General features: G+C 47.9%; 1 protein-coding gene across 2 annotated transcripts; it reads left to right on the top strand.

Moving 5' to 3' along the window:
* Nucleotides 1–3,007: 3,007 nt before the first annotated feature.
* On the top strand, nucleotides 3,008–27,131 carry vps37d (VPS37D subunit of ESCRT-I). 2 transcript variants are annotated; one of them, XM_047330240.1, is made up of 4 exons: nucleotides 3,008–3,275; nucleotides 9,887–10,052; nucleotides 18,381–18,463; nucleotides 23,992–27,131. In XM_047330240.1, the coding sequence occupies exons 1-4, from the start codon at nucleotides 3,153–3,155 to the stop codon at nucleotides 24,532–24,534; spliced, it is 915 nt and encodes a 304-aa protein (XP_047186196.1). In that variant the 5' UTR covers nucleotides 3,008–3,152; the 3' UTR covers nucleotides 24,535–27,131. The 2 variants fall into 2 exon arrangements, with proteins under 2 accessions (XP_047186196.1, XP_035481912.2); XM_035626019.2 differs by having other exon boundaries at nucleotides 3,009–3,275; nucleotides 9,881–10,052.
* The last annotated feature ends 868 nt before the right edge of the window (nucleotides 27,132–27,999 follow it).

Here is a 27,999-nt window from a genome sequence, read left to right on the forward strand (position 1 = left end):
GGTGGCCTTGTGCGCCCCCTGGTGGCTTCACATTTCTGTGGAGTCTCTCAATCCAGCTAATACGTGACAGTATGACTGAGCTGTAATCCGATCATGCTGAGTTCAAATATTAGATCGTAGACAGAGGAGGGGGAAAAAAGGCAAAACAAAATCATTTGGATATGTTTTGGTTCGGTGACCTACATACGTGTGATAATCCCTCACATGGGCCACATACAGTAATAACACAGTGTCAGTCAGCGGTCGCTACTGCTTCACTTGCTCCTGAGCCGTTTATTGGATAGAAGAGGGAGTTTGGATGTTCGGAACCGAGCCACAGGTCAGGGTTTAGAGAAGTGAGGGAATGATGGAATATGTCAACACACACAATAAGTGGGTGAAAGCGTTTGGGAAATTTATTCAAAGGCATGAAACTCATTTCAGCGACAATAATGATGAAATGTGAGCAAACTTTCAGATGATATTTGAACTCATAGCCTCCGTCTTTCACCTCTTATCCGCCGCCTGGAGGTGGAATAAACCAATAAAATAATTCTGATTATTATGGGAATGTTTTATGAGCAGTTACCATTTGATAAATTGTTTATGAGCACAATATTGTAGTTATAAGATAAGACTGAAGGACATTTAAAGTGTTTATTAATGTAAATCAACAATCACAATGTGTATTTTTTACAGCTTTTTGCCTCCATTAGAGTTATATTATATTATATTTAGTGCTCACAGATGAGCAGGGGGTAAAGTAAAGTTAAAGCAAACTAGTTCATGTTCAGTCTCATGTTCAGGAGAAGTATTTGTTACATTTATAACTAGAAATGAAATGAAATTACTGTAAATAAAACCTTTATTTTGACACATTTCGTGCTTTTCTTTGTGACTCACATCTGTGTTTGTATCTCCAAGTTTTAGTACTGAAACAGACTCTTTTCATCAACCGTTTTTCAAGATCACTTAGCGTTAGGAGCCATCATTTTTTATAGCCGAAATAGATGGTTTGTTTTCATTATTTTATGTAAAGCAGGTTTGCTGGAGAGTGCACCCTCGATGTCGCTGTGCCTGTAAATTCTCCATGACACTAAATATACTCTTAATTTTGAAAAGTGTAAACCGGAAGTCTGGTTAAAGCTAAAGGTGCTAACTTAATCTAGACAAAAAGCTGCTATCAATTATTATATAGGGAGATAACTATTTATCAGAATAGAATCTGAACATGGACATCAATGGATTTTATAAAACAATGAATTTATTGTGATTTAATGTTCATTTGATAAAAGTCTCTGAGAGCTGCAGAAGGTTTGAGCCTTTGTGTCAATTTGATAAAATACAATGCCTCAAAAAACAGTTTTAACTCTTTCACAAACGCAAATAAAACTGAAAAAAGGGAATATAATAGAACAGAGTGTAAAACTGTCACTGGCCCAACAGAACATGAAAGCAACACCAGAACAAATTTGGTAATTGTACAACATTTACCTCAGAAATATTGTGAAGAAGCATTAAATTAAAATTTTCCCATGAAATACGAGTAACTGTGTTAGCCGCTGGCTGGGCGCGGCCACCTTTCCGTATCAGCACATTTGTTTGTATCCAAGCAGATTATTTCTTGTGATGAATGTTCTTGTTGAACTTCACTTCCTGTGTCGCTGTCTGCACGTTGAGTTCAGAACCAGCAGCCGACGGTAACTCAAGCTGTAGATTAACACACAGCAGCCTGGAGGGCAAGTGTTATTTTAGCAGAGGAATTTTACAGGGGCGGGGGGCCCATTCATTCATTACTGCCCCAAGGCAAAGTAGAAGGTCAATCCGGCTGTGCTCATGGAAATATCCTGTTTGAATACTTGAACTCTCTGTAGCTTTAACTGTGTGTAGAAGCTCAAAAACAGCTTTGTGTCTTCATCCAGTGTACAGTAGGTGATCTGGTCTTTTGTTCTCATCAAAAGTTGCAACTTGAATGTCAAACCTTGTTTACATCGCCTTTATGTTGGAGGAATGTTGTTTTAATTTCAAATTCATCTTTTACCCTTGGTAATTTTCGCGCCTGTTATCCTCATTAACTCCACGACGATGCAGTGGAGAGCGCAGGGCACTGAATGTCTGCCCACTGCGCGTGTCACTGTAAGCGTTGTCAGGGACGACCAAGTTCAATCTTCAATCATTTTTTTGTTTGAGACATAGGAATGTTAAACAACTGCCATTATACAGAATGACAGTCGTTTAGTATTCCACAACATGACATAGCAAACATGGCGACTCACAGGGAGGTCGGGTCCACCTCACGTAACTATATTTAACTCATTCAGAGTTGATAAAAAACATGGTGATTATACATATATGAATACATAGTTATGGACAATATGTTCAATTTCTGTGAATAAGCCCTTCTAAATACTACACACTGTGGCTTTAATGGTTTCTATCTCTCTAATCCAGAAAAAAATTATCAATCGATAATTTTGGAGGTATTGACAGGAAGTGTAATGTTTAACAGCCCCCCCACAACACACACGGTCCATAATGGGGATTTTTTGGCATATCAGGATTTGTGTTTATAATATTTGGCAATGATGATGATGATGTTATTGATTAAAATTCCTGTTTTTTGTTTTCTACAATTAGACCTAATTGAATATTTTTAAAGCCCCAGTGTGTTATTTTTGTAATTTTCTGGCAGCATCTGGTGGTAGACAGGGGACACTTTATGGTGGCGCACCGCTGTTTCCATTTCCGAAAATTCTACGCGAACGCGTAGCAAACATGGCAACTCAGACGGAGGTCGGGTCCACCTCACGTAACTATATTTAACTCATTCAGAGTTTACGAAAAAAACATGGTGATTATACATATATGAACACATAGTTACGGACAATATGTTCAATTTCTGTGAATAAGCTCTTCCAAATATTACACACTGTAGCTTTAATGGTTTCTACCTTTCTAATCGAGCGATGAGAGAAAACTATAAATGTGTTTTATTTTGGAGGTACTGACAGGAAGTGTAACGTCTAACTCCCCCCCCCTCGCTCCCGCCCCCGCCCGTCTTGACAGTGCATGCGGGCCAGTCGTCGGATCGCATCGCATTCCGACGGGAGCGGGATGTGACCGCGCCGGACGCCGTGTGTGTGTCTCCGAACCGTCCCCGGGAAGAAATCTCGATGTCCACCGTGACGGAGGGCGGGACTTGTCCCGACGGCTACCGGGCGCTGAGCACCGGCGAGCTGCGGGAGCTCCTGCGGGACGACGACAAAATGGACCGGATCATCCGCCTGAATGAGACGGTGGGTGTCCCCTTCTGTCCCCCTCCTCCTCTTCCTCCTCCTCCTCCTCCTCCCAGAGAACCGAGGTGCTTCATCTGAACCTCTTCGTTCGTCTTTGATGTGGATTTTCTTGCTCTACGGTTTTTTTTTTCTTTCGTCGCTGAAATGTCGCGGTTCACGTCTTTTCTCCGCGCGAGCGGCTCGTCGAGTGTCTGCGTGGCGAGTGGTCGCCTCCCCTGAAACCTGTCTCTGATCATAATTAGTTATTGATCAGAAAGTGTGTGTGTGTGTGTGTGTTTTAATCCACAAGTGCTCAAACCCCCCAAAACACGCGCCGTGGTCCGGGTGCAGCCCTCGCGCCGAACTCCGTTCAACTACCGGGCAATTCAGTCGTTTCCGTCTGTGCGTGGGACTGCGCGCGAGGCGGAGGATGACTTGAGGATACGAATCAACTTAATGTGACACAATCTTGCCCTCGGCATCGCTTCTATATTTACAGGACCACCCGTTTGCGTAAGATCGTAACTTTCCCAACTACTCTTCCCATGTCCTCCTCCGCTCGATGGACGTTCTGAATGGCGTCAGCGAGCCGCGTTTGATTTCAGATAAAAGTGTTCTCCCCTGTCGCTAAGTGTGTCTTGGTGCGATAGAAGTGTGCCGAATTGAAGAGCGGTGTCCGGGCTTTACGAAACCAACGGAGTCCGATGTTTTTTCCGCGTGTGCATCGAGGTGTGTGAACACAGAACGTGAAAATAGGCGGGTTTTTGAATGGGGTTCCGCGTGCACATATTTGTCAGCGTCAAGTCTGCATGCCATGCCGGAGATGCATCTCTCGGGGCTACATGATGATGATGCTGATGACCTTCCTGGTGTCAACCAATACTTCCATCCCCTCTTCTGAGACACACACACACACACACACACACACACACACACACACACACACACACACACACACACACGCTGTTCCAAACTTTGTTCAATGGGGCCCAATTTCCATTAGGCGTGCCTTGGGGGTGCTCAAACAGAGTTGACTCACTCCGTCAGGAGTCCTCAGGCGATAGAGTTTCATTGCTTTTTCCTTCTTCGTAGCTGTGGGGTGTGGTGGCGGCGGCGGTGGGTGCAGCAGTGAAACATGACCAGCGTGCGCCGGTCCGTCATCACCGTGCGTGTTGGAACTCTCACTGTGCAAAACACGCGAAGGAACGACACGTAACTGTGGTCCACGCGTTGAGAAGCCGCTCATCCGGTACCTTTGTGTCGCTGCGTTGACCCACAGGTTGACCTTTGACCTACACGCTGACCTACACGCTTCTTCCTCCCTGAGCGATCGAGACGAGCGAAAGCAGGATTCTCTTGATTTTTCCTCTAGAAACAAAAGAAAGGCACGGCTCGTTTTTTCCTTTTTTCTTCGGCCTGGTTCTTGGCGAAAGGATTGTGACATTTGAAACCTTCCCCCGAGTACGAATCCGGGACGACGGACGGGGCCAAAGTGGTTGAATCTCAACCGCGGGGGTCATCCGACCCCCCCCCCCCCTCCCCCGCGGGGGCCGAGCTCAGTGACTCGGAGCCGCGACACCAGCGGGCGCCCTGCGGTTGTTTCAGAGAGTTTTCCGCCCGGCGGCTCATTTATCCGCCTGAAACTCAGGACATTTTCTTCCCGTCGATGTTCTCGAGTGCGAGAAACATCAGAAAGCACGTGAGCCATATGTTCTGCCGCGGCCGAGCGATTTCACAACCCCCGTCCTCCATCATCTCCGCATACGAGCTCTGGGACGGGGGCCTCATTAATTTCATGTAAACGACGAGACGTTACGTGCAAACCGCTGAGTTCAATCAATCATAATGATTCTCCAAGCGGCCGCGGCCTCGCTTGGCAGCGCTCCCGTCATTAATCGTCCAAACAAGAAGCGACACGTCGATTGCCTGCATGCGCAGCAATCTGAAACATCAGGTTTTGGTTTGGTCGGTGCCACGGAGCGCCTCCTGCATGTGACGCGCAAACTGTCGTGCGGATTAGTAAGATGCACGTCTTCACAGGTCCTGAGAGGGGAAGAGCAGTGGGCAGGTCGAGATGCTGTGAGGTAAAAGAACAAAAGGTCCCCGTGACCTCAGATCCACTGCAGCCGCTGCTCTTCACTGAGGTTGAGGTGAACGTCGCGATCACAACAACAGAAGGAGATCGGGGCAGAGAGTCACTTTGAAATGCTTCCTCAGTTCAAAGCGGCATTTTGAAACGGGGTCTGTCTTTTTCCAGACCCACCTCCGGAAAACGGGGTCGTTTGGGGTCAAACTGGAACGGCGCTCGCCGGAGCGAGTACCTCCGCCGAGGTCACACAGTCCCGCACACGATTGTCTAGTTCTTCAAAGTGGTCGCGTAAACCTCAATGATTCATTTCCCCAGGAAACATCCAGTTGTCAAAGAAAATGGGGGGGAAATTCTGCATCCTCGCGGAACTTCCCAGACGCGAGGCCCCGGCCCCTCCGACGACGACGAGAAGGCGTCCAGACCCGGTTTGCTGCAGTTGTTCCCCGGCCGCTCACGATGACCGACGATGTTTGTTGCGCGACATATCGTTTAAGAAAATGATCGCGCTAAACGATATTAGCGTCGTTTTGAGATCACGTGAGCTCGCAGCAAAGGCCTATTGGTCGTCGCACGTGCCGCTGCCCAGACAAAACAAACAATTTGAAGACATTGTTCCCATATTTCCTGACATTTCATTGGCCAAACCAGTGATTTATTAATCATACGACGAGAACCGACGAAGCAGCGAGACTTTGCTGGACACCATGGCCGATAAAAATGACAAGAGTTCATATTCGCGTATCGTACAATTAGTCGTAATTATGGTGGCGGGCCCAGTTGTTCCGTTCACACGCAGCAGGAGATTGTCGGAGTCCGACGCATTCACAGCCAACAGGAGCATTTCCGGACGTTTAGGCGAGGGGGGGGGCGGGGCGCTCGCTCGCCGTGAATCTTCCCGGACGCGTCTTTTTGCACTGACCTCGAAAATTCCGCACAGCGTTTGATCCGAACGCACCGTCACCTTTCGCCGTTTCCGATCCTCGCTCCTTGTATCTTCCGCCAACAGACGACCCGCTCTCCGCTCGTCTGGACGGAGATCGTCTTTGCTTTTAAAACCTGAAACGTATTCGTTACGGGCGAAACGCAGAACCTCGTCCCAAACGCTGCCGGGAGGGTAATGGAGCCGACTCTCCACTCGAAGAGAACTCATCCCGTCATCGCAGCGCAGGTCTGGTGATTCGATGACGGATTCTCTTTCATGAAAAAAGACTTTGCCGCCTGCGACTGCAGAAGTCTCATTAGGCCGGAGCCTGATTTTGCGATGAAAGAGAACGCACAGATGTACTGCGTCTCGTGTGGTCAGACGCGTCGGACCCACAGCGCCGCTCGTCGTCTCCTCCGGGCAGAGAACCAGACTCTGCTCAGTTCGTTTGTCCGGGACGAGAAACACTGTCGCCTTTGTTTTACAGCCTGTGCGTCGAAATATATATATATATATAAAAAAACCAAAAACCCATTCCCTTCCCCAAAGACTTGAAGCAGCAGTTGTTGTTTGATGAGCAGGAAGCGGCGCGTCTCTTCTGATTCCGGTTTCAGTAAACGTGACGGAGGAAACGAGCAGAGAGTTATTTTTATTCTTCTGATGAACATCACATCTGTAGTATCTTTTTTTTTTCCCCGCCACTTGCACTTCATTTGACCACAGGACACATTCTGCAAATTCCCCCCTCGGAACTCGTACGTCCCCCCCCTCCCCCGTCCCCCCTCCCCCCCTTTTTTTTTTTGATGACCCGTTAAATGCGAGACAGATGCGCCGAGCGGCGTGGACCGAATGGAACGGGCCCCGGGGCCCAGAGTGGGACCGGCCGTTGAAAGGAAGCAGTTGAGCGAAGAAATGTATCCGCGCTGGCCAGAATGGCAGGAATGCCGAGACTGATGGAGCGTTCACAGAGGTTTGGGATTTTGTGTCCGCGCTTTGTGTCCGCGCCGGCGACACTTGAACGTCTCTTCGCTGTAAATGCGGCGACTGCATTGAGTATTGAGACACGACGAGGGAGTGGCAGTCCTCTTAATAATTGATGGCTTTTCTTATGGTCTAGTAACAGTGTGACATTCCCCCTCCCCCCGTTACCAGCACGGAGCCTACATTTAACATATTGAAGCCAGAACTGTGACCTTCTGATTCTAATGTTTAAACTTAGAATCTGTCAGATTTAGATCATAGTGAACTGGAGCTGCAGCAGTTAATCAATTAGTCAATTAGTAATCAACCGCTAAATTAATCGCAGACTATTTTGATAATGGATTAATCGGTTCAAGTTGTTTTTATTTGCTCCTCTGTGACATGAACTGAATATCTTTGGCGTGTGGACAAAACAGGCTGCACGGTGGCGTAGTGGTTTAGCACTTCAGCCTCACAGCGAGAAGGTTCTGGGTTCGAGTCCCGGTTCGAACCAACCAGGGCCTTTCTGTGTGGAGTTTGCATGTTCTCCCCGTGTGTGCGTGGGTTCTCTCCAGGTTCTCCGTCTTCCTCCCGCAGTCCACAGACATGCAGAATGGGGTCAGGTTCATTGGAGACTCTAAATTGACCGTAGGTGTGAATGTGAGAGTGAGTGGTTGTTTGTCTCTGTATGTGGCCCTGTAATAGGCTGGAGACCTGTCCAGGGTGAACCCCGCCTCTCGATCAATGTCAGCGGTCGTGACGTCGTCTTGACATGAACTTCTGTCCCGCTGGTTCACGTGTGTTAAACACACAACAGAGTCCCACCAACTGCAGCTGCATGAGTTCGTCCCGTCTGATTAAAACTCTCCGTGTTCCGTCCCTGTGACGTTCAGACCGTCACCTATTCAAACACCGCCTCTCGATCAATGTCAGCTGGGATTGGCTCCAGCCCCCCCGCGACCCTTCAATGGATAAAGCGGTAGATGATGGATGGTGTGGACAAAACATCATGTCATCAACATTTGTCAATTAGTAATTGATAATGAAACTAATCATTGGTTACAGTCCTGTACTGAACCCCTTTTTGTTGATACTCATTAGTCAGTATTTTTGCTACAGGAGCCGATCAATACATGTTCATTCTGTAACAGAGTCGAACGATTAGTGGGATAATCGATTAGTTAGTCAACGGAAACATTGTCCGACTAATCTGCGACCATTTTGATAATCAACTCAAATCTTTTTGTCATTTTTTTCTAAGCAAAAAGCATCAAACCTTCGCTGGTCGCAGCGTCTCAAAGGTTCAGGATTGTTCTGCTTTTTCTACAGCCGCTTTCAGACGTGAACCTCCGGGAAACATGTCTGGAAAACGACGCGTGACGAGCACGAGCGGGAGATTGTCCGAGCGCGACGCGTTCGCGACAACGGGAACGTTCCCTGAACGTTGCGTGGTGTTGGGGCGGAGCACGCAGGAGGCGGGACATGGCCATTACATCTGATTCCTTTGTTTCCAGTCCGTCTTCCAGACATTTTCCCGCTGCCTTCTCTCGGATAGTTTCCGGAAAAGTCCGGGCGTCAGGAAGCAGCTCGTGTGATATCTGAGAGGAGACTGGCTGATCGCTGGGTGCCGAGGGGAACGTACAACCGACACTCATCACTGGTCTTCTACCGACAAAGGGGTTAAATCCAGACATCGCCTGCCACATTCACTCGACCCTCCCGCCCCCTGATATAATTGGAGTTCGTCTCTCACCGGTGGAATCGACTTTTCCCGTGAGGGAATTTTTAAAGTGTGTGTGCCGACAGGAAACGACACAGGAACTAATGCAGGAAACCACATTTAAAATCCATCCGACGGCTCGCTGGGAAAGAAAACACAGGTGGTCGGCTGAGGACCCCCGTCCCCCCGCCCCCCCGTCTTTCCCTCCCGCCGCCCCCTTTGTGTCGCCTCCTTCAAATATTTGCGGTTGTTCCGTTGACTTGGGAAAGTTTAGGCTTGTCCGCCGTTTGTTGACGTGTTTGAATAGGTGACGGTCTGAACGTCACAGGGACGGAACACGGAGAGTTTTAATCAGACGGGACGAACTCATGCAGCTGCAGTTGGTGGGACTCTGTTGTGTGTTTAACACACGTGAACCAGCGGGACAGAAGTTCATGTCAAGAAGACGTCTGGACCGCTCCCCGCAGCCGAGGAGAAACTAAGCGTTCGCGAGGTTCTCGTTCGCAGAAATGATCAGGGGTCCGTGAAGGCACCACGGTGTCAACCGTTCGCTCTGCTGACAAACGCGTCGTGCGACGAAGCGATCGACTTTTTATTCGTAGGGCTGCAACCAACGATTCATTTCACAATCGATTAATCCATCAGTCGTTTGGTCCATAAAATGGTGAAAAATGTCGATCGTGTTTCCCCGAAAACTCCAAGATGATGTTAAGTTATGTCCACACACCAAAGATTTTCAGTTCCCTGTCACAGAGGAGCAAAGAAACCAGAAGATATTCACATGCAAGAAGCTGAAATCAGAGAATTCTGACTTTTTCACCCATAAAAACTACTTGAACCGATTAATCCATTATAAAAGCTGATTACTGATCGATTGACTGTTGCAGTTCTATATCTAATCAGATGGCTTTTTTTGACTTTGAACCTCTGTTCAGTTTCAGGAGCTCCAGGTGGACCGGGAGACGCTGCTGACCTCCAACCGGAGCGTGGCCGAGGAGAGTCTCGCCCGGCGGCCGCGCCTCAACAGCGGCAAGCTCCAACTGGCGGAGAAGTACCGGGAACTGTCCAACCTGGCAACCGCATGCTGGGAGAAACAGAGTCAGCTCGGTGAGTGTACCCAGAAAGACAAGAGAGGGGCCGGAGGGAGGGGCTGGTGCTGGTCTCAGGTAGAGAAGACGCCGGTGGGGGTCACTGATGAGGTCACTGACGAGGTCACTGAAGGGGTCACTGATGAGGTCACTGAAGGGGTCACTGACGAGGTCATTGACGAGGTCACTGAAGGGGTCATGGCCGGGTCACTGATGAGGTCACTGAAGGGGTCACTGATGAGGTCATTGACGGGGTCACTGACGAGGTCACTGATGAGGTCATTGACGAGGTCACTGAAGGGGTCACTGACGAGGTCACTGACGAGGTCACTGAAGGGGTCACTGATGAGGTCACTGACGGGGTCCTGGGCTCGGGGAAAGTGAATTTCCGACGACAGCGCTGCTCTTAATGTGACCTCGAACAGCTGATTGACTGCTTGCGACGAACACAAAACAAAGAAAAAAGGAATGAATCACATAAAGTTTTGCGATTGTCCCAAACCGCTGAAGGTTCAAACTAATTATACGTGGCGTGTCCCACAGTGGCTCCTCGTTGTCTTCCCTCGTAATTGCAGTTTGACTCCCGTCCGTCTGTGCTGCACCGTCTTGGGGCATAGAGAGCAAGGAAAGCCAAATCACTTTTGACTCGCTGTGACAGTCCCGCTACTTGTTCGCAGAGTCAGGGGGGGGGGGTTTCACATCCGAGAGAAGTGTCAGCGAGACGAGCAGTCGCCTGGAGCCTCAGCGTGACTGCAGTTGTAGCCGTGGGAACGAGATGGAGCCTATCGAACGCCAGCGGGAAGCTTGCAGCAGTTGTCAAGGAATTTGCGGCGGCCGAGAGAGAGAGAGGGGCCTCGTCTTTGTTTAGGCGAGTCCAGCTTCTTGACAGGGCGGCAACCGAGGATGTCTCATAAGCCTCGACTCCTTAGTGTTCTAAGCCCCCCCCCCCCCCCCCCCCCCCCCCCCCCCCCCACGGGCAAAGTGTAGAAAGATTCCTTCCACTCTTCCAGCCGAGCCGAGGGGCAGGTGACATGAAATGAATCTCGCAGCATTCATTTTCCAGCAGTAATGTCAACTGCTGCCTACACGAACCACCGCCAGTGAAAGCTCTGGAATGGAACGGGCCCCGGCAGCGCTCGGCTTCGCCCCGCGTGGAAAGGCATCGCCAGGATTTCTCTGCCTCAGCTGCCGGGGCCCGGCCCGATGGAAGTCGGGAGGAATGTTAAACTTCCTGTGTGTGTGTGTGTGTGTGTGTGTGTGTGTGTGTGTGTGTGTGTGTGTGTGTGTGTGTGCGTGTGCGTGTGCGTGCGTGCCTGTTACCTCCCCAGCAGAGCAGGATGGGCGGGGGTCCCTCCTTCCTCTGCACAACATCTGATTCTCGTTTTGGTGCAGCAAGGAAGAGAACGGGGGGGAGTGGGGGGAAAAAGAAAGGTGAATGGGGGGGGGGGGGGGGGGGGGGGGGTGTGTTTCTGGAGAGGAGAGACAAACTGTGCAGTGGATCGAGGCCGACAGATATTGTTTTGGTACATCCTGCTGTTCGGTGGACGGATCTGTGACCAGGGGAATGTTGGCAGTGGCTGGTGGTTCCCAGGTGGAGTTTGAGACTCGGACAGTTTCTCACAGCTTTTTTTGGTTTTGTTTTTTGGCATCCGTCTCTTCCTGCTGCTTAAACCATTTCACAAACATTGGCTCCGACGTTTGAAACTTTTGACTCGTGATGCGCTGAACCAATGTTCAACACAGATGCCGGATGTCAGCTGATGTGCTGCACTGTGCACTTTTATTACAAATTTCCAATCTGTAATCTTCTCCATAATCCACAGATTTTTTTTTTGCGGCTGATATTGACAATGATCCCAAGCTCAGATTTGATTTTCCAGAACTGATTCATTATAAGATTCCCGACTGGCTCCGTTACATCAGATACACAACCTTCCCCAGAATGTATCCCCAGAACATTATAAAAATCTCTTATGCACCCAGTAAGTGACCGACGCGGATGTTTTTCCGCGAATGTAAAAGTTTGACACCACAGATTAGACAATAAAAAAACATAAGGCTGCTTTCAGGCGAGTCCGGACGTTCTCCTGAACAATTATCGGGAGGAGATGTTTTGCGTTACACTAAATGACAAGAAAGAAACGAATGCTTTTGTCCAAAGCAACTTCAAAATAAGTGCGTTCAACCATGAAGGTATTACCCAAAAAGTGCAAGAATCATGCAAGTAAGAAGGTCCCGGAGCGAACGAGGTACCTTGTGAAATCACCGTGACAACTCGCCATGAACATGAAGTCTTTGTTAAAACCTTCAGATGTGTCAATTCAGTGTCACGTTCACTATTTAAAAACAACAGCGCAATGGAAAACGTGAAAACCGAGACAAAGCCTTCGACAGCTTTGTTCCGACCGGAACACCGGTCGTCGGCTCCACGAGCAGAAGAGCCTCACGCCCGGCTCCTGGCTTCGCTCTAGTCAAAACCTTTGTGCGTCGACTGCGTCGCATGGTTTGAGCGACTGTTGTTTTTAAAGACGGCACCTTCCTGTCTGGTACGGTTCTTCTTCAATCTGCTGTACTCCTCATTGTTAAATCCATGTGTTTTGTACTCGATGAGCTTGAACATGCAGAAATGGTGTCTTAAACCTTCAGGCCCACTAGTGCAGCACAACCGGGGGTCAGCAGCGTCGGGTCCCAGCGCAGGACTGAACTTGCTCTGTCTTATTGTTTTGTATTTGCGATGCCGGGCGCGGTTCATCTCAGTGGGATTCTGAGGGGGCGTTTGTTAGTGGCGTCATCGTCGCACCACAGCGAAGGCTCTTTATGTTCCCTTCCTCCTCCCCTTTGTAGCCGGGGAACAAAGTACATACAGTGACTCTAGTCACTTTTGGGACTTTCCCTATTCGAGAGTTGGAATAAAAGGATTACACCCTGTAGCTCACTGTCAACATGTCGCTCGTGGTTTCTCAGGGTGCGAAAGATCTGAGCGTTCCCTCATGTTTCTCGCTGAACCGTGTGCGGCCGGTTTAGACATTCATGAGGTGTTTTGCTCTCGGGGCAGATTCAAAAACAGAAAGAAAGAAGTGAGCCTTAGTGCCCGATGCATATCTGAAGGTCCTGGAAGATGCTGAGGCTGTTGCTCACAGTCGAGTCGGTAGCAGGTTAGTGTTGAAGCCGTCGGACAGACCGCAGGGTTTAGAGTTTCCAGCTACTGCGGCGGAGACACTCGCTCACTCGTGCATCATCCGGGCGAACGAGCTGGTGCTTAACGGTGACATAGATATAATGGAACTCAAGGGGAACAAGAGCTCAGCGTCAAACTAAAATTGGAAGCGCGAGACTCCTGAATAAATGAATAAATAAAAAAAGCACATGCAAACAGCTGCGGTGTGAAATGACTTGGGGCGTCTTTCTTCTGCCGTGTTATTGGCGTGACTCTGTGGATGGCGGGTCGGTCTGTTGAGATCCTCGGTTCGTTTGGATGCCGAGGATCAAGCCTCAAGTGTCTTTTCCCTCTTTTTCCCGAATGTAAATCCTCCAAGACCACTCATTTCATGGGGCTCAGTCACGTCGGAGGCCCCGGATCAGATGTGTTCATCCCTGTTGTAGGTTTTGCCGCAGCACTGTTGACGATCCGACTGGTTTGTACGAGCCACTCGGCGACAGTGAGGATTTGATTTATGCTCTGGCGTGGACTCTGCACAGCCCTCCCCGGACCAACAAGGGAGTCAGGAGTGACATGGATTGAGGCCCGTAGGGAACCGGTTCTTTCCAAATGGGAAGAGAATCGGGGGGAAAATCCTTAAAATAGAATATAAAGCTGTCAGATGTGGCCTTCCACTTTTAGAAATATGGGGTCTGGCATGAGACGGCTGTCTTCAAAGCCAAGATTAATCCCATGAACAGCACTGACCATGACAGACCAGGCTGAGGAAAGATCATCAACCCCCATGAAAAAAACAAAAACAGCAAGAAAGTCTTAAGGAAAATAAGATGTCATGGTGCCGATCACATCCTTTGATCGACGGGACTCACCGCAGCTCCGCATTTAGAGAATGGAAGGAACAGATGGTGGAAGAAAAAAAAACCCCAACCACTTCTATTGTCATTCTGATTTCAGATTGTCATCCTCTCAGTGGAGAGCGTGGCAGCATTTTTAGGCCGATGGTCCCAGAACGAACCGACGACAAAAGACGGCAACTTTGCGGCGACTCTCGGTTCGGGAGCGCGTCACGAGACGCCGTTGACACACTCGTGAGTCGGGAGCAGCGGGGGAAAAAAGGAGGAGGACGAACACGAGGCGGCGGCGCCGCAGGCGTGAAACTCACTGCCGAGTCGCTGGCTCATTTTCAAGCCTGGGATACGTCCGGGCCCTGCGAGGCCCCGTCTGTAAGACCATGACCCATTTGTGTGGGATCCGCTGCAGATGCTCGCCCGGCGACGTTTTTAATTTTTCACCATTTTATGAACCAAACAACTAATCGATTAATGGAGAAAACAATGGACAGATTAATCGATTATGAAAAGGATCGTTAGTTGCAGCTCTAATTGTGACGCACATCACAGCTTCTATGGAGTCATACGTGGTCCAATATGTTTGGAGATTTTCCTTCGGCCAGGTCATACTGTAGGTTTTCCAAAAGCTCGTTGAATTAGGAGTAAGTGGAATCTACAGCCGAGTCCAGCTGCTCCTGATTCAACGGCCGTCTGTACTTATACAGTATAAATCCGACCTTTGGTGGGTGAGACAAAGAAACACGGTCACACAATGCATATGAATTGGGTTATGAATAATGCACCAGGTCACTTGTATGTGACCTTTCAGTGTTGTCGCAAAGAGGAACTGTTTTGGGTTTTGAGCATCTAAACATTTCCTCCCGTCCTGTGTCTCAGTTTACCACAGGACTCGGGTCCATTAGCATGTGGACATCAGCTGTTGGCTGCGAGGCCGGTGCTCAGCCCAACTGTGCGTTCACAGCGACTGTCACATCGATCAGCGTTTTCCCGCAGCGCGAGTCCTCCGAGACGACGTAGGTCTTGACTGCACGTTGTCTCAGGTCGCGGTGGAGCGACTCACTCTGACGGGACCGGACACCTTGACAGTTGGGGGGGCGACGCTCGAGGGGTCGGGTCCGATCGTTCTGATGTGGAGACGGTGACTTATGATTTTAATGACCGCGGGACCTGTCGCAAGCCAGACAGGACGATTTTTGGAACGTGTTTGATTTGGTCGGCAGCGGGGCAGTTCCACATCACAAGAGATATCTAACCCCGTCGTATCACGTCGGGTTACAGTTACGAGTTAACTTGCATTGCTATTGAGAAATGCCCAAAAATGAGGAAGGAGCTTCCGTGTCTACCCCGTCTGGTCCAGGACCTTCGGACTCTTCAGTTTGGTCCCAACCCAAATCAACAGGTGTGAAAGTTTCCTCGGACCACGGTCCGGACCAACGGACCAAAGTTTGGTCCGACCAACATTGGGGGTCTCGGTCTGGTTCCAACATGTTTTTGGATGGTTCAGACTTTTGGATCAATTACAGGAAGTTGAGGCCGCTAGTAGCTAGAAGAAGTTAACACCTGGGGAGAGGAGGAGACGAAATATTGAATGGCCGTTTGGTCCGACGATAAAACGGTTAATCATGGTTAAAGACGATATAACGATAAAAAGTCAACTTGAAAAACTATTTTTATACAAATGGAGGAAATGTCTACCTTATTTTCTGAGAGGAAATTGACAACACGCCGACGTCAGACACACGCCAGTCTACAAACCAATCAGAGTCGAGAATCAGGGAAACGCAGCCGGGCGTATGTGACGACGACAGGACGTAGGTTTGTCATGCAAAGTCGCAAAAATTGCGACGTGAAACCAAAAGTAATCGGATCGAATGTATTCAATCTAACAAAAACACGAGCGTTGGTTCGGACCTCGGTGTGAAAACGCCCTGAATGTCCGATCGGTCGTTCAGTCAGCTCACCAGATTTAAGTCCTGTGCACTTATCCACATGTTTCCCAGCATGCACAGGGTTAAACTCCTCCAGAAAGAGTGACGTGGGGGAGGCTGCGATGTGTCTGCGAGTCGACGATCGAAATGTTTTAAACATGGGAACCCTGGACTGTGGGAGAAGAAAGCAGCCGGGACGGAGCTCGACTCAGCGAGGCGGCGCTGCATCGACTCATCGTGTCATAGACGGAGCGCGTCGCTCCATCAGCGACACCATCCGTTGGGCCTCCGGGTCCCCGACCCCCCACCTCCCCAGATGTAGGCCACGCACAGCTTCTCCGTGCCTATTTGTTTGCCTGGCTGGCTGTCACCTCGCATTACGCCCCCGTCTCCCAACAGCTGCAAGCGCGGGGTCACGGAGAAAGGGGCCGCTCCTTAATGCTCACTCGCTTTTTTCACTACAACAGAGTCCGTGTTCACACTACAGCGGCCAGAACACGAGCAGGGGCGGTTTATTAACGTTGAGGAACGGACTGTTCCGCTTCAACGGAAGAGGTTCGCCGCAGCCGCAGTGCGTTTCCAGCTCTGAGTCCTTCGTCTTGTATCTCCCACAAAGATCTGGTTGAATGAGTTCATCGCCGAGTGACAAGCAGGGAACATGAAGAGTGAACGTCTTGACTCGAACTGCAGCCGCGTGCCTGTCTGTGGCGATGTGGGGGTGCGGAGATTTCCCCGGAGGGCCTGGAGTTATTGGAGTCATTGCTGTGACCTTTATTTGCCCCCCAGTTTCCACTGAACCCGGTCTGACTCGGGGGGGGGGGGTTGTCACGGCGTCTCTCGCAGGGACAAGACAACACTTCCCAGTCAGCTGGGTCAAGCTTGTTCATGATGTCGGCGGCCGAACGAGCGGCTTCCCTGGGAGGTGAACGCATGCTGCGTACGACGAGCGCTGCGCCGCACGCACAGTTTATTCATTTCTGCTTATGTGTGCGTGTTCGCCGTTGGTGACACTCGGCCTCAGCGGCTCTTCGTGGTGTAGGTTCATTTTTTTCCATGAAGCTACAACTACCAGAAATCAATTTTTTAACGGATCATTTGCTCATTTTCATTGTTTCTTGACATACTTTTATTTATTTGATGAAGGAGATTAAGGGCGTTGCACTTGCCAAGTTAAATATTCTAAGATTTGTATCTATTTTCTTCCATAATAATTATGTTCTTGTGTAATTTACGCCTTTAAAACAGGCATTTATTAGTTTTAACAATTTTGAAAGCCCATATTTTGTATCTACACTATTAAAAATGACACTGGATCAGCTACCAGCAGTTCCTGTTTGCTACGTTGCACCTGTGGACGCAACGTCAACATTTTCTCAACCGATAGAAACGTTGGGTCAAAAGGAAACGCAAGATTGAAAAAAAAATTTGAATTATTCTCCTTAGATAAAAGCCCCCCGGGGACGTTCAGCTCTCGTCAGCGTCTCCCCCGGATCGCCGACCTCAGCGTGTCACGTGTCGTCACGTCGCTGCTCGTGGTTCCTGATGTCACGTCGACACGAGCTGGTTCCAATGTTTTGTGGCAGATTTCTTTTTTCTCCGGTGGTTTCTCTCATGGTCTTGTGAGCTGGTGCCCTCCGCTTTGGTTTAAGGCTCCTTGCGTTGTCCTCGTGTTGACATGGACATGAGTAATTCACACAGTGTGCAGTGTTTCCCCTTGGTTTACTGGTTTACTGGTTTACTGGTTTGGGGGGGGGGGGGGGCTCGTTAGGGTTATGTTTCACAAATCACGTTAAGTTACAATCTTTCATACAGGAATGAGGAATAATGTGTATAAGGAAAGTGACCTGAAATGACTTCTGCTTGGCATTATATGTAAAATACAAAAGAAAAAAAAATATATTATTAAAATCAATTTGACATTTCGGGGGGGGGCGGGGGCTCCCAATTCCACGGTAGGGGAAACACTGGTCTGTGAGGGGAGGGGGTTCTTGTAGAGGTACAGTGTCGTAGGAAAAAAGCGCTAATGTGCTAAATTCAAACATTTACCCGTAGTTCTTCATTTGTGTTCCTGCAGAAAGAGAAGAAAATCCAAATATTGCATCTGAGAAAGGAACGCGAGCAGATACGGATTTCACTTTCGTGGTCAACGAAGCTCCAGACCAGCTCCTCAAAGTTGAATATTTACAATTCCCTCATTTTTTTTTCTCCTAACCCAGCCAGAAAGAGCCCACCACCACCACCACCACCTCCTCGTCAGCACATAGTCCAAAAGGGCTCTTTGTGATTTGGAAAATCCTCTTTCTCTGCTGCGGTTTTCTTGGTTACTGGATTTTTTTCAGTGCAGTCGTACCTCATCCTCCCCCTTCGCCCTCCTCACGCGTCAGTGATTGTTTTCTCTGTGTTCGCAGACGCTCGTGTCCAGAAGCGCAGCCCGCAGACGGTGCAGAACCTCCTGCAGGAGGAGGTGGCGCGCGCTGAGGAGCATTCAGAGGTAAAAGGAGAAAAAAATATATAAACTAAACAGAACTGGCCAGATGTTCTCTCTCGCGAGTCTTTCATCACGTCGGCTGCTCTGTTCCTGCAGTGTAGCCGGAAGCCCGACCACTTCTGTGCAGCCTGATCCCCAGAGACACGAGGAATATACAGTACAGTACAGTACAGTACAGTGAGCAGTCGACCAACATGTGAGAGAAACATCCACGGCAGCAGTCTCCATGGAGACCATTGTATCTACTGTACAGGTGTCAGAAGTGACAGTAGAGTTAGTTTTCTATTTACCACTAGATACTGAAGACAGATCTTAGATGTTTGGGCTTGAATCATTGATTTAAAAAAAAGAAAGCCTGTATTCTGTGTACTGACCAGCAGGGGGCGACTCTATGAGAAAGTGACTCTACTTCTCACTGGATTCAAAACGTCAGCAAAACATTTTCCTGAGGAGTTTATGGTTCAATCTCTAGTTTCAAGGTCTTCTTCAATACAACATGATGTTCATTTTGTACATTATGGTCCATTTAGCGTCAAATAGACGATAAAGCACCGTACGTATTGGATACAGCGTGATTGACAGCTGGTACCGTCCAATCGGAGCCCTGCTAGCAGTTTCCAGTCTTTATGCTAAGCTAACAGGCTGCTGTAGCTTCGAATCGCTACCGAGTGGTACCAATCCGTCCGTGTAGCAGCTCTCAGAGAAATGAATGCAAATGTTGCTCAAAATGTTGAACTGTTCCTTTAAGGGATCACGAGGCGAAAAGGTCGGGGGGGCCATCGCTGCTCGGGTTCAGTCGGACGGATCAACCAAATCCAAAAATCCAAATCCCAGCTCCGATACAGAGGTTTTTAAACGTGCTCATCCCAAACAGTTAGTCACCGTTAATCTGATTAACTGTGTTGCAGTTTAAAACTATAAAACACGCAGCTCGATGAGTAAAGGGGAAAAAAAAGTCACATTCGGGGGCCAACTTTTTCCGAAAAGCGATAATCGCGCCGGGCGCAAACGCAAGATTAGCTGGGATATTAATGTTCAATGTGCCAAATCACCACTAAACCTCGGTGACGAGACGGAACGTTTGGTTCGCTGATGTTCTGCCTCTGATCGTAACGTGACCATGTACCGACATCTGCTCTCACACACACACACACACACACACACACACACACACACACACACACACACACACACACACACACACACACACACAGCTGTGGATAGACAGATCTACAGTTCTGTCTCATTTACAATGAGTAGACTTCCTTCTGTGTGCTGCAGTGATTCTTGGACAAAGACAACATAACGTATTGTTTATAGACATTGTTCATTTTGGACCTTGGATGGATTATAAATAGATTATAAATAGATTATATAATTGGAAACCCAATGGAGGAGGAAAGCAACATTTAAAATAAGCGTTTAATTTAAAACGTAGTTGCATGAAGAGTTCAGTTTGAAATTCAAATGAGATTGACTATTTGAGCAGCTCCAGAAGAGAGGTTTATGTGACGTGACGGAAATTTGATGTCCTCTTCATTAAAACGCTGGGTTTGATTTTTATTCAAATCTAAAGGACTTATTATCATTATTATTATTACAGCTTTAAAAACCGTCTGTCGATGCCAACGACGGCAGCACAGGTTCGTTTACGCGTCGTCTTGATCCGACGAGTCAGAGGTTTGAGGCAAAAGGATCCATTTTTCTAATATTCCTCCAAATGAACATTTTTGTTCTTTAAAGCCGTTTTCCGACACGAACCGTTGAAAATCAGGACATTTGCCGTTCTCGGAGATTGTCCGAGTCTGTTACGCTTTTGCAACATTGTGTGGTGCATTGAGGAATTATGAGTCACCAACGCGCTCATTGTGAAATCGGCGCGTGTCGGGACGCAGATGAGGCTACAAAACAAAATGAAAAGTTAATTTTAGTTGCAAAAATGGAACGTGTTTGAGCAGCATTTAGTTTCTTTCTCCGCGTGGCGCCGACCGCTCACGTGAAGGCTTCAGCCGCCGTCTCGGAATAATTCGACCTTTGACCTTAGTTCCTCTTCTTCTTCGTCGCGTCACATTTCTTTTCCGGCGCAGACTCGTCTCTCGTCAGCCTCGTGTTCTGTCTCCATCTCCTCTGACTGCACGTTTCACATTAAGTTATCTGATGAAGGGGGCGACTTTTAACTTGTTGTCGTCCTCGGCGGTCGTATGTGAAATCGCTCACCACAGAAATTCCCTGGCTCAGAAATCCGCCTGCAGCTTTTAAACGGAGCTCGTTTTTTTCTGAATCTGCAGAACCGAGGACACAAACGTTTCAACTGTATGATGTCACTCTCCCTTGTGGTCTGTGTCCAGGGTCGGGTCAGATTACTTTGAAATGTAATCGGTTACTAATGTAATCCATTGGATTACAAAAATAATCTGATATAATATGAATACTTTTGCGTCACTTGTGGACGCAACATTTTGAGTTCCACAAATTAATCTTTAACGTATTTAAACATCAAAAACATATTCAGCGTTTACCAAAAAAATTCATTCATTCATGCATTATCTACAAATCATAGAAAAATAAAATAAAACATTAACAAAACAGACAACCTGAGAGGAGTATTGTACACAGTAATATACTGACTAATGTTATATATATTTTTTTATTGATTTTATTGATATTTTAAAGACATCATTAAAATGTAATTATGTAATCCTCGAGACCTTTGACATTGCAACTATAATCTAATTACACATCTTTTCAATTGATTGTAGTTACCTTTTTTTATGTAATCTGATTACATAATCCAGATGTAATCTGTTACCACCCAACCCTGTCTGTCACTCACACACTAACTGGTTCACTGTATCCAGCGACTCATCGACGGATCCTCTCATTTCCTTCATGTGATCGAGGAAACGGTGGAGAAATGAACATTTAATAAATAAAGATTTTAATAATACATTTTGTTGACATAATCTACTGAAGACTCCCTGCACTAATCTACATAAACGCCTCCTCGGGGCGAAGCTGTGACGGAGTTTAACAGCGGTTTACTCTGTGAATGAAAACAAACATCAGGAGCCGACGGTGCAGCGGCTCTGCCTGTTGACATAGACCAGGAAATTCATTACGCTTTATTTTGAAATCATTAAGCTTTAAGCGGTTATCATCGCTGTCCTGTCGGACGCTCCCACACCGGACGTTCCACTGAACGAGTCGAGTTGGAACCGGGACCCAGTTGTTTCCCGGACAGTATCCGGAGTCAATCCTGAAAACGGCTTCGCTCCAAACGGCGAGATCCACCAGAACATCTACGATGATGCTCTGAGCAGCTTCTTTCTCCTCGTGGAGGAGGAGCGACCCAATGTTGATCAGCTGGTCCCTGGTCCGACCACTTCCTGTCTCCCCTTCACTTGTGTGTCAGTTAACATTACACGATGAGCGCGTCATCTTCCCTGTAGAAGTCGTGGACGCCATTTTGTACCGATGCTCAGATTTGAAAATGTCCCGAACCGGCGGTTTTCAACTCGCGCCGTTCACATCTGAACTCCAAAAACGTGCACGTGCAACACATCGTGTGCTCGATTCCCCACCTTCGTTCCCCCGTTCAAGCTTATGTCTTGCGACTGGAATAACAGACTCGTCAACCGACAGTCGTAAAATAAATGGGATGTCTGCAGCAGAACAAATAATCTGCCATAAATAGCATAAAAAAAAAACTGGGTCGGATATTTGTTCATCTGATAAAAGTTGCAGCTGAGAGTCATTTTCATTTCTGATTGATCTGCAGAATCTTTTCTCACTTAGAGTGGTACTCAACCGCACGTTTGCTGTCCATCATTATTATCGATGTCATTGTTATTTCACCGTACGTTTGTGTCGCTGCCTCACGTGCCCCCGTGACAGCTGTTGTTCATCGGTTGGCGAATATTGGCCAATACATCCGAGCTGCAACCCGGGGTTACTCGGCGGCGGCGCCAGATGGAGAAGCTCTCAGCGTCACAGTGGGCCGAAGGAGACGCAGCGGGAGAGCGAGTGTAGCAAAGCAGAAAGTCCACCAATCACACGGTGCAGTCGACCGGGGGCAAGCGGCTCGTTAGCGGACGGACGAGCGAACGAGGCCGAGTGAGAGTTTTACACTGCAAAAAAAAATAAAACCGCCGACGAGCTGAGAAACAGAGCTGTTAAATCGTATCAATTCGCAGCTGCAACAAATGCACCTTTTACAACCGCTCTTTTTTTCGGGACGTGTGCTTAAAAACCGAGGTGTTTTTGACGATCTGCATCTTCAGCAGGACTGAATGCGCTCGAGGCCGAGAGCCGCAGAAGTGTTTAGAGGCGGACTGGTGGTGGACACACACTGTGCGGTTTTAAAGAAATGCTGTTGTCAAACACTGTCCAGGAAACGATGTCCTTAATGGATTGATTGAGAAAGTAATTAATCATTATATGATCGCTCTGTTAGTGTGAGGAACGTTTTAATGTGACAAGAACCAGATTGACAATGTCAAACAAATCTATACACAAGTTTGAAAGCCCCAGTGGATAATTTTCTTAATTGTCTGGCGGCATCTGGTGGTGAAGTTGCGAACCGCGACCGGCTGAGCGACCGACAGGGGACACTTCTTCGTCTGATTCCATTTCCGGTTAACGCCAGCGTCTGAAAATTCAACGCAACGTATTCCTGCACCGGTTAGTTCAACAACCGTATTCGACACGGCGTAGAAACACGGAGACTCACACGGAGGTCGGGTCCACCTCATGGAACTATATTTAACTTATTATACATATATGAACACATAGTTATGGACAATATATTACATTGCTGTGAACAAGTTCTTCTAAATATTACACACTGTAGCTTTAAGCCATTTGACATTTCATATCGTTTTAATCAAATTAACTAGAATTAATCTAAACCCCCATGAGCAGATTATTTATTTTTTTTGTCAAGTAAACACAGATTTAACAGCCGTTAATCGTCAGATTGGCCCGTTCACGCGCAGCAGAAACCAGGTCAATGGGATCAAATCACATTACATACATGCGGAACGCATCTAGAGCCGAAACAATCGATTAGTCTACGGACAGAAAGAATCTGTGGCAGCCGTTTGAAAAACCGAAGGACGTGTGAGTGAATCCCTGAGGCTCTTCCAGTCCCCGGCCCCTCCCCCTCGCAACAACCTGAATCAGATTTTGGCTTTTTAAAACAATGACGGTGATCCACCAATACAACGTCTGCTCTCAGGATTCTCAAGCTCGAGCAGATGAGAAACGCAGCGTCTCTCCCGTCCTGGGAACGCGGAGCAGGGGCAGATCACACGGCTCTCCAGCGTTTGCCAAATGTAACAGTTGCAGCACACGGACCGTTGTTAGCCGCGTTAAAATGTTCTGACTGTGAGACGCTGCAGCCGGCGAACTGGGCCAAGGTTCGTGGGTAAACATCCCCGAGCTGATTGAACCTCGGACCTCCTCGCTGCGTGTTGTCCTCGTCCCGCTGATGCCGTCTTTTCTCTTCCTCACTCGTCTGCACTGCTTCACAGGAGCTGCTGGAGAAGTTCATGGAGGGGAACGTGAGCGTGGACGAGTTCCTGGACGCGTTCCAGAGCTCCAGGAAGACGTACCACGTCCGCCGGGCGCAGGCGGAGAAGACGCAGGAGATCGCCCAGGCCACGCGGCAGCCGTGCAAAAGCAAGCGGGGGGGGGAGGAGAGTAGAGTCCCGGAGGTGAAGAGGGACTCGGAGCCGCCGCCGCCGGAGCCTCAGCGGCCCAACGGCTTCGTGGCACAAGGACCGTTGCGAGTGTTCCAGGTGCGCTACGGCCTCACGCCGGCCATCCTCCTCCCGCACTACCCCGTGTCTCCCTCGGCCCCGGCCCATCAGGGCAGCGGCACCCCCCCGCCGGAACCCCAGCCGGGACAGACCCACATCCTCAGCCCCGGCACGCCGCTCCCAGGACACGGCCAGCCGGTCGGCCTCAGGGTCATCGGGCAGCTATCGGGCGGCTGGCCGGCTAACGGGCGGCCGGTACGAGTGCAGCAGCTTTACAGGCCCAACCCTCAACAGCCCGAGCCGCCGTTCCGGTAAGTTCGAGGAGGGCCGGGGGGGGGGGGGGGGGGGGGGGGGGGAGGAGGGGGAGGAGGATGAAGAAGAGGAGGTCTACCAAGACGAGGAACCAAACGGGGGCTGTCACAAATCACGTGAGCAAAGACTGGACCCAGAGGCAGGCGGCGCCGCCGCCGCCGTCCGTTCCTGTCCTCCGTCCACGACGCGCAACTTTCAACCATCAGAGGGAAGCGAGCGGAGCAGAGGGAGAGGCGGCAGACCGCCGGGACGGGGGCGACTCGGGGTGCGATTCCATAGCTGGAGAAACGCTCCATAAGCTCCAACGCCACCAAACCTCACGATGAACCTTTCGCCCCCCCCCCCTGTTCCTTTTTCTTAGTTGTAAAGATTAATGGAAAACGCACAGAGAGCGGGACGTCGTGAGGAATCGTTTATCAAATATCATCACAGTTTCCTTCCAACTTTGGGGAAACATTTTCCGTTTAAGTGAGGGACGTTCTGAAACGCTGTACGTGAAAAGGCTTAACGTGATCAATAATCACCTAATTTCTCTCAGATATGCTTCGTCATAAAACCTTCGCCTGTCAAAAAAATCTAACTCGAAAACCTATAATTATGGACATTATCTTACATTAAGGCTTTTTCCCAAAAGAAGTCATTAACAGGAAAAGGTTAATGACGTGACTTAATGTAAGATAACGTCCATAACTATAGGATTTAGGCTTAGATTTTTTGACAGTGGTACGTGTTTATGACGAAGCATATCTGAGAGAAGTTTGTTGATGATTGATCGCTGCTTTGGCACGTTGAGTCACGTTTAAGCCTTTTATACGTAAAGTGTTTCAGAACGTCCGTTTGAGTAGCGACATTTACTTTCATACAAAAGGCAAACATCATTCGACACGATATAAAATCTGCCACGAAATCTGAATAAAACCGAACTAAAAAAATTCAAAATCACATTTTTAATACAAATCATTCGTCTGAATAACTTCACGTCCGCGGCTTCAGTCGACTCCAGTTGTTAAGTCAAACGCGTCGGATGCATTTCACTGAAGAGTTTCCTCGTCCTTCACTTGAATTCAATGAAACGCCATCGAGCCCCGACCCCTAGTCTTATTTTTAATTTTAACATATTTTTCATACGTTCAAAGCTGAGGGATGTGAAGCACATCGACGAAAGGAAGAAACCTGTATGTCATTGTTCGTTCAGCGAGAGGCTGTGTGTGTGTGTGTGTGTGTGTGTGTGTGTGTGTGTGTGTGTGTGTGTGTGTGTGTGTGTGTGTGTGTGTGTGTGTGTGTGTGTGTGTGTGTGTGTGTGTGTGTGTGTGTGTGTGTGTGTGTGTGTGTGTGTGTGTGTGATCACCCAAAGCCTTCAGCCTTCTCGTGCAATTTCACGAACAGTGTCGCCGCTCACACGTCGGCGAGCCATTTTTATTTATTCATGTAAATCCTACTTTAAATGGCTGACTTCAGAGATCCTCGTTCGCCGAGCTAAATGGAGAGAGCGAGCGGCTTCTCCTTCACAAGGCAGACGGTATATTTTATTTTAATTTCTATCCCCCCGCCCCCACTCGGAACTGAGCTGCAGAGAGAAGATGGAATTTAATCTCTATGAGAAAAAAACCCATCGGGAGCAGTTCTTCCCCCGTCTTCCTCTTTCTCACCATCCGTCCTTCAGCATCTAAAGGGAAACGCTCTGGATTGTAGTTATAACGTTTGTGCTCATTAATAACTCATAAGTGCATGCTTACAGTACGACAGCTCCACTAAGTACATGAAAATGCCTTTTTTCGTAGGCCGGTGCCCAGCTGCATAAAGAGTCCTGACAAAACATTCTTCATATTTCTACTTTCAAACAAGTTGTTCACATTTAAATTACGTTGTTTTCCTGGGAAATGTCTCAAAGTATGAATTGTAAACAGATGTCAAGGCTCTGAGGATTTCTTTATAGGGTAGCTCCTTTCTTTTATATCTTACAACTTGGGTGGCATTTATTAACTTTGGCCATAACTTCCTCCGGCTCAAGGTCGACTGCTGAGGTCTGTGGACGTGGCTGCATCACTCAAAAGAACACAAAGGGATTTCTGCATCTGAATTTGGCCTATTGAATTTGAGCAAGTCAAATTTATTTGAAATGAATTTTTTATAGTGACTTGAATTTTTTTCATCATAAATCTATGAACATTGGAAAAGTGAAAATCCGTTCCCACACCGTGTCTTTTTCAGTTCTTCTTGGTCTTAATGCTAAGCTAAGCTAACGGCCGCCGGCTGTAGTTTCATATTTAAAGTGCAGACGTACGTGAGTGAACTCCGGATGTAACTGGGCGCCGGCTCCAACCCAACATGCAGTTCTGTGTCCACTCAGGGTCTCTAGAGGAAAAACAATCAATACATGTGGTGCCGCTTCTTAAACCTGTCGCAGACGGACCCGTTGAGACACACACACACACACACACACACACACACACACACACACACACACACACACTCTTTTACAGGTGCATGTCAGAGAGACTCATGACATCGATTCACCTTTGACATTCCATCGTTGCATTGAGATTTGACCGAATGTTGTAATGACAATAACAATAAAAAAAAAAAAAGCTTGTACTACAGCAATTGTTCGCCTCATTTTACTGGTCCCATGTTTCCACAGCATTTTCATGATATTGATCTGTAAATTGCAGGGATATTTCCAAGAAACGCCAACGTGGACTCACACTAATTATGAGGGGAAATGGTGGAAGTGCTATTTGCTACAGTAATTATTCATAATATTTTTAGGAAGGAAATATGAAATTGTGTTGTATGTAAGTGAATAATAGTACATGACTAGTGGAATAATAATATCCATTTAACCTCATTTTAATAATTGGTGACTTTAAGTTGCTATACATTATAGATCCACATCCGTAAATATTCTTTTAACGGGTTCATTTCATGTAGTTTTTAACAGTATGGGAATTGTTTTAGTTTTGCATTTCAAACTGATGATGAAGAAATCAAACTTTACCTCCAGGCTGTAACGTCTTCACGTCTCAGCAGAACAAACAAAATAATGAAAAACTACAAAACAAGGACACAAAGCAGATATTTTCTCTTTAAAAACAGATGAAGGCAAGATAGATCGGGCAGCACGTTGTCATTATAAAAGCTGAAGGTAAGATTTTTCATATATTGGGAGCAAACTCCACAGAACTTGCTCCTGACAGACTCACCAGGGGAAAATGGGTCATTAGTTTTAACCACTGAGCAAAAACTGTCTCTGTGCCACAAGAAAGAAGTTATACAGTCCAGAATAAAAACACAGCTGGGGAGATTATTAAAAAAACAAACACATTGTGCCAAAGTACAATCGCACATTAAATTAAAGAAAAGCAGCTGCGTCCTTCTGTCACCTCCAACAGCAACTATCAAGAGTCACAAACCTTCTGCACTTCTGCTTAGAAACATATTGTGATCTGATCTCTACAGACGGGAGCT

Source organism: Scophthalmus maximus, chromosome 2 (genome assembly GCF_022379125.1).
Source record: "Scophthalmus maximus strain ysfricsl-2021 chromosome 2, ASM2237912v1, whole genome shotgun sequence".
Taxonomy (NCBI): Eukaryota; Metazoa; Chordata; class Actinopteri; order Pleuronectiformes; family Scophthalmidae; genus Scophthalmus; species Scophthalmus maximus.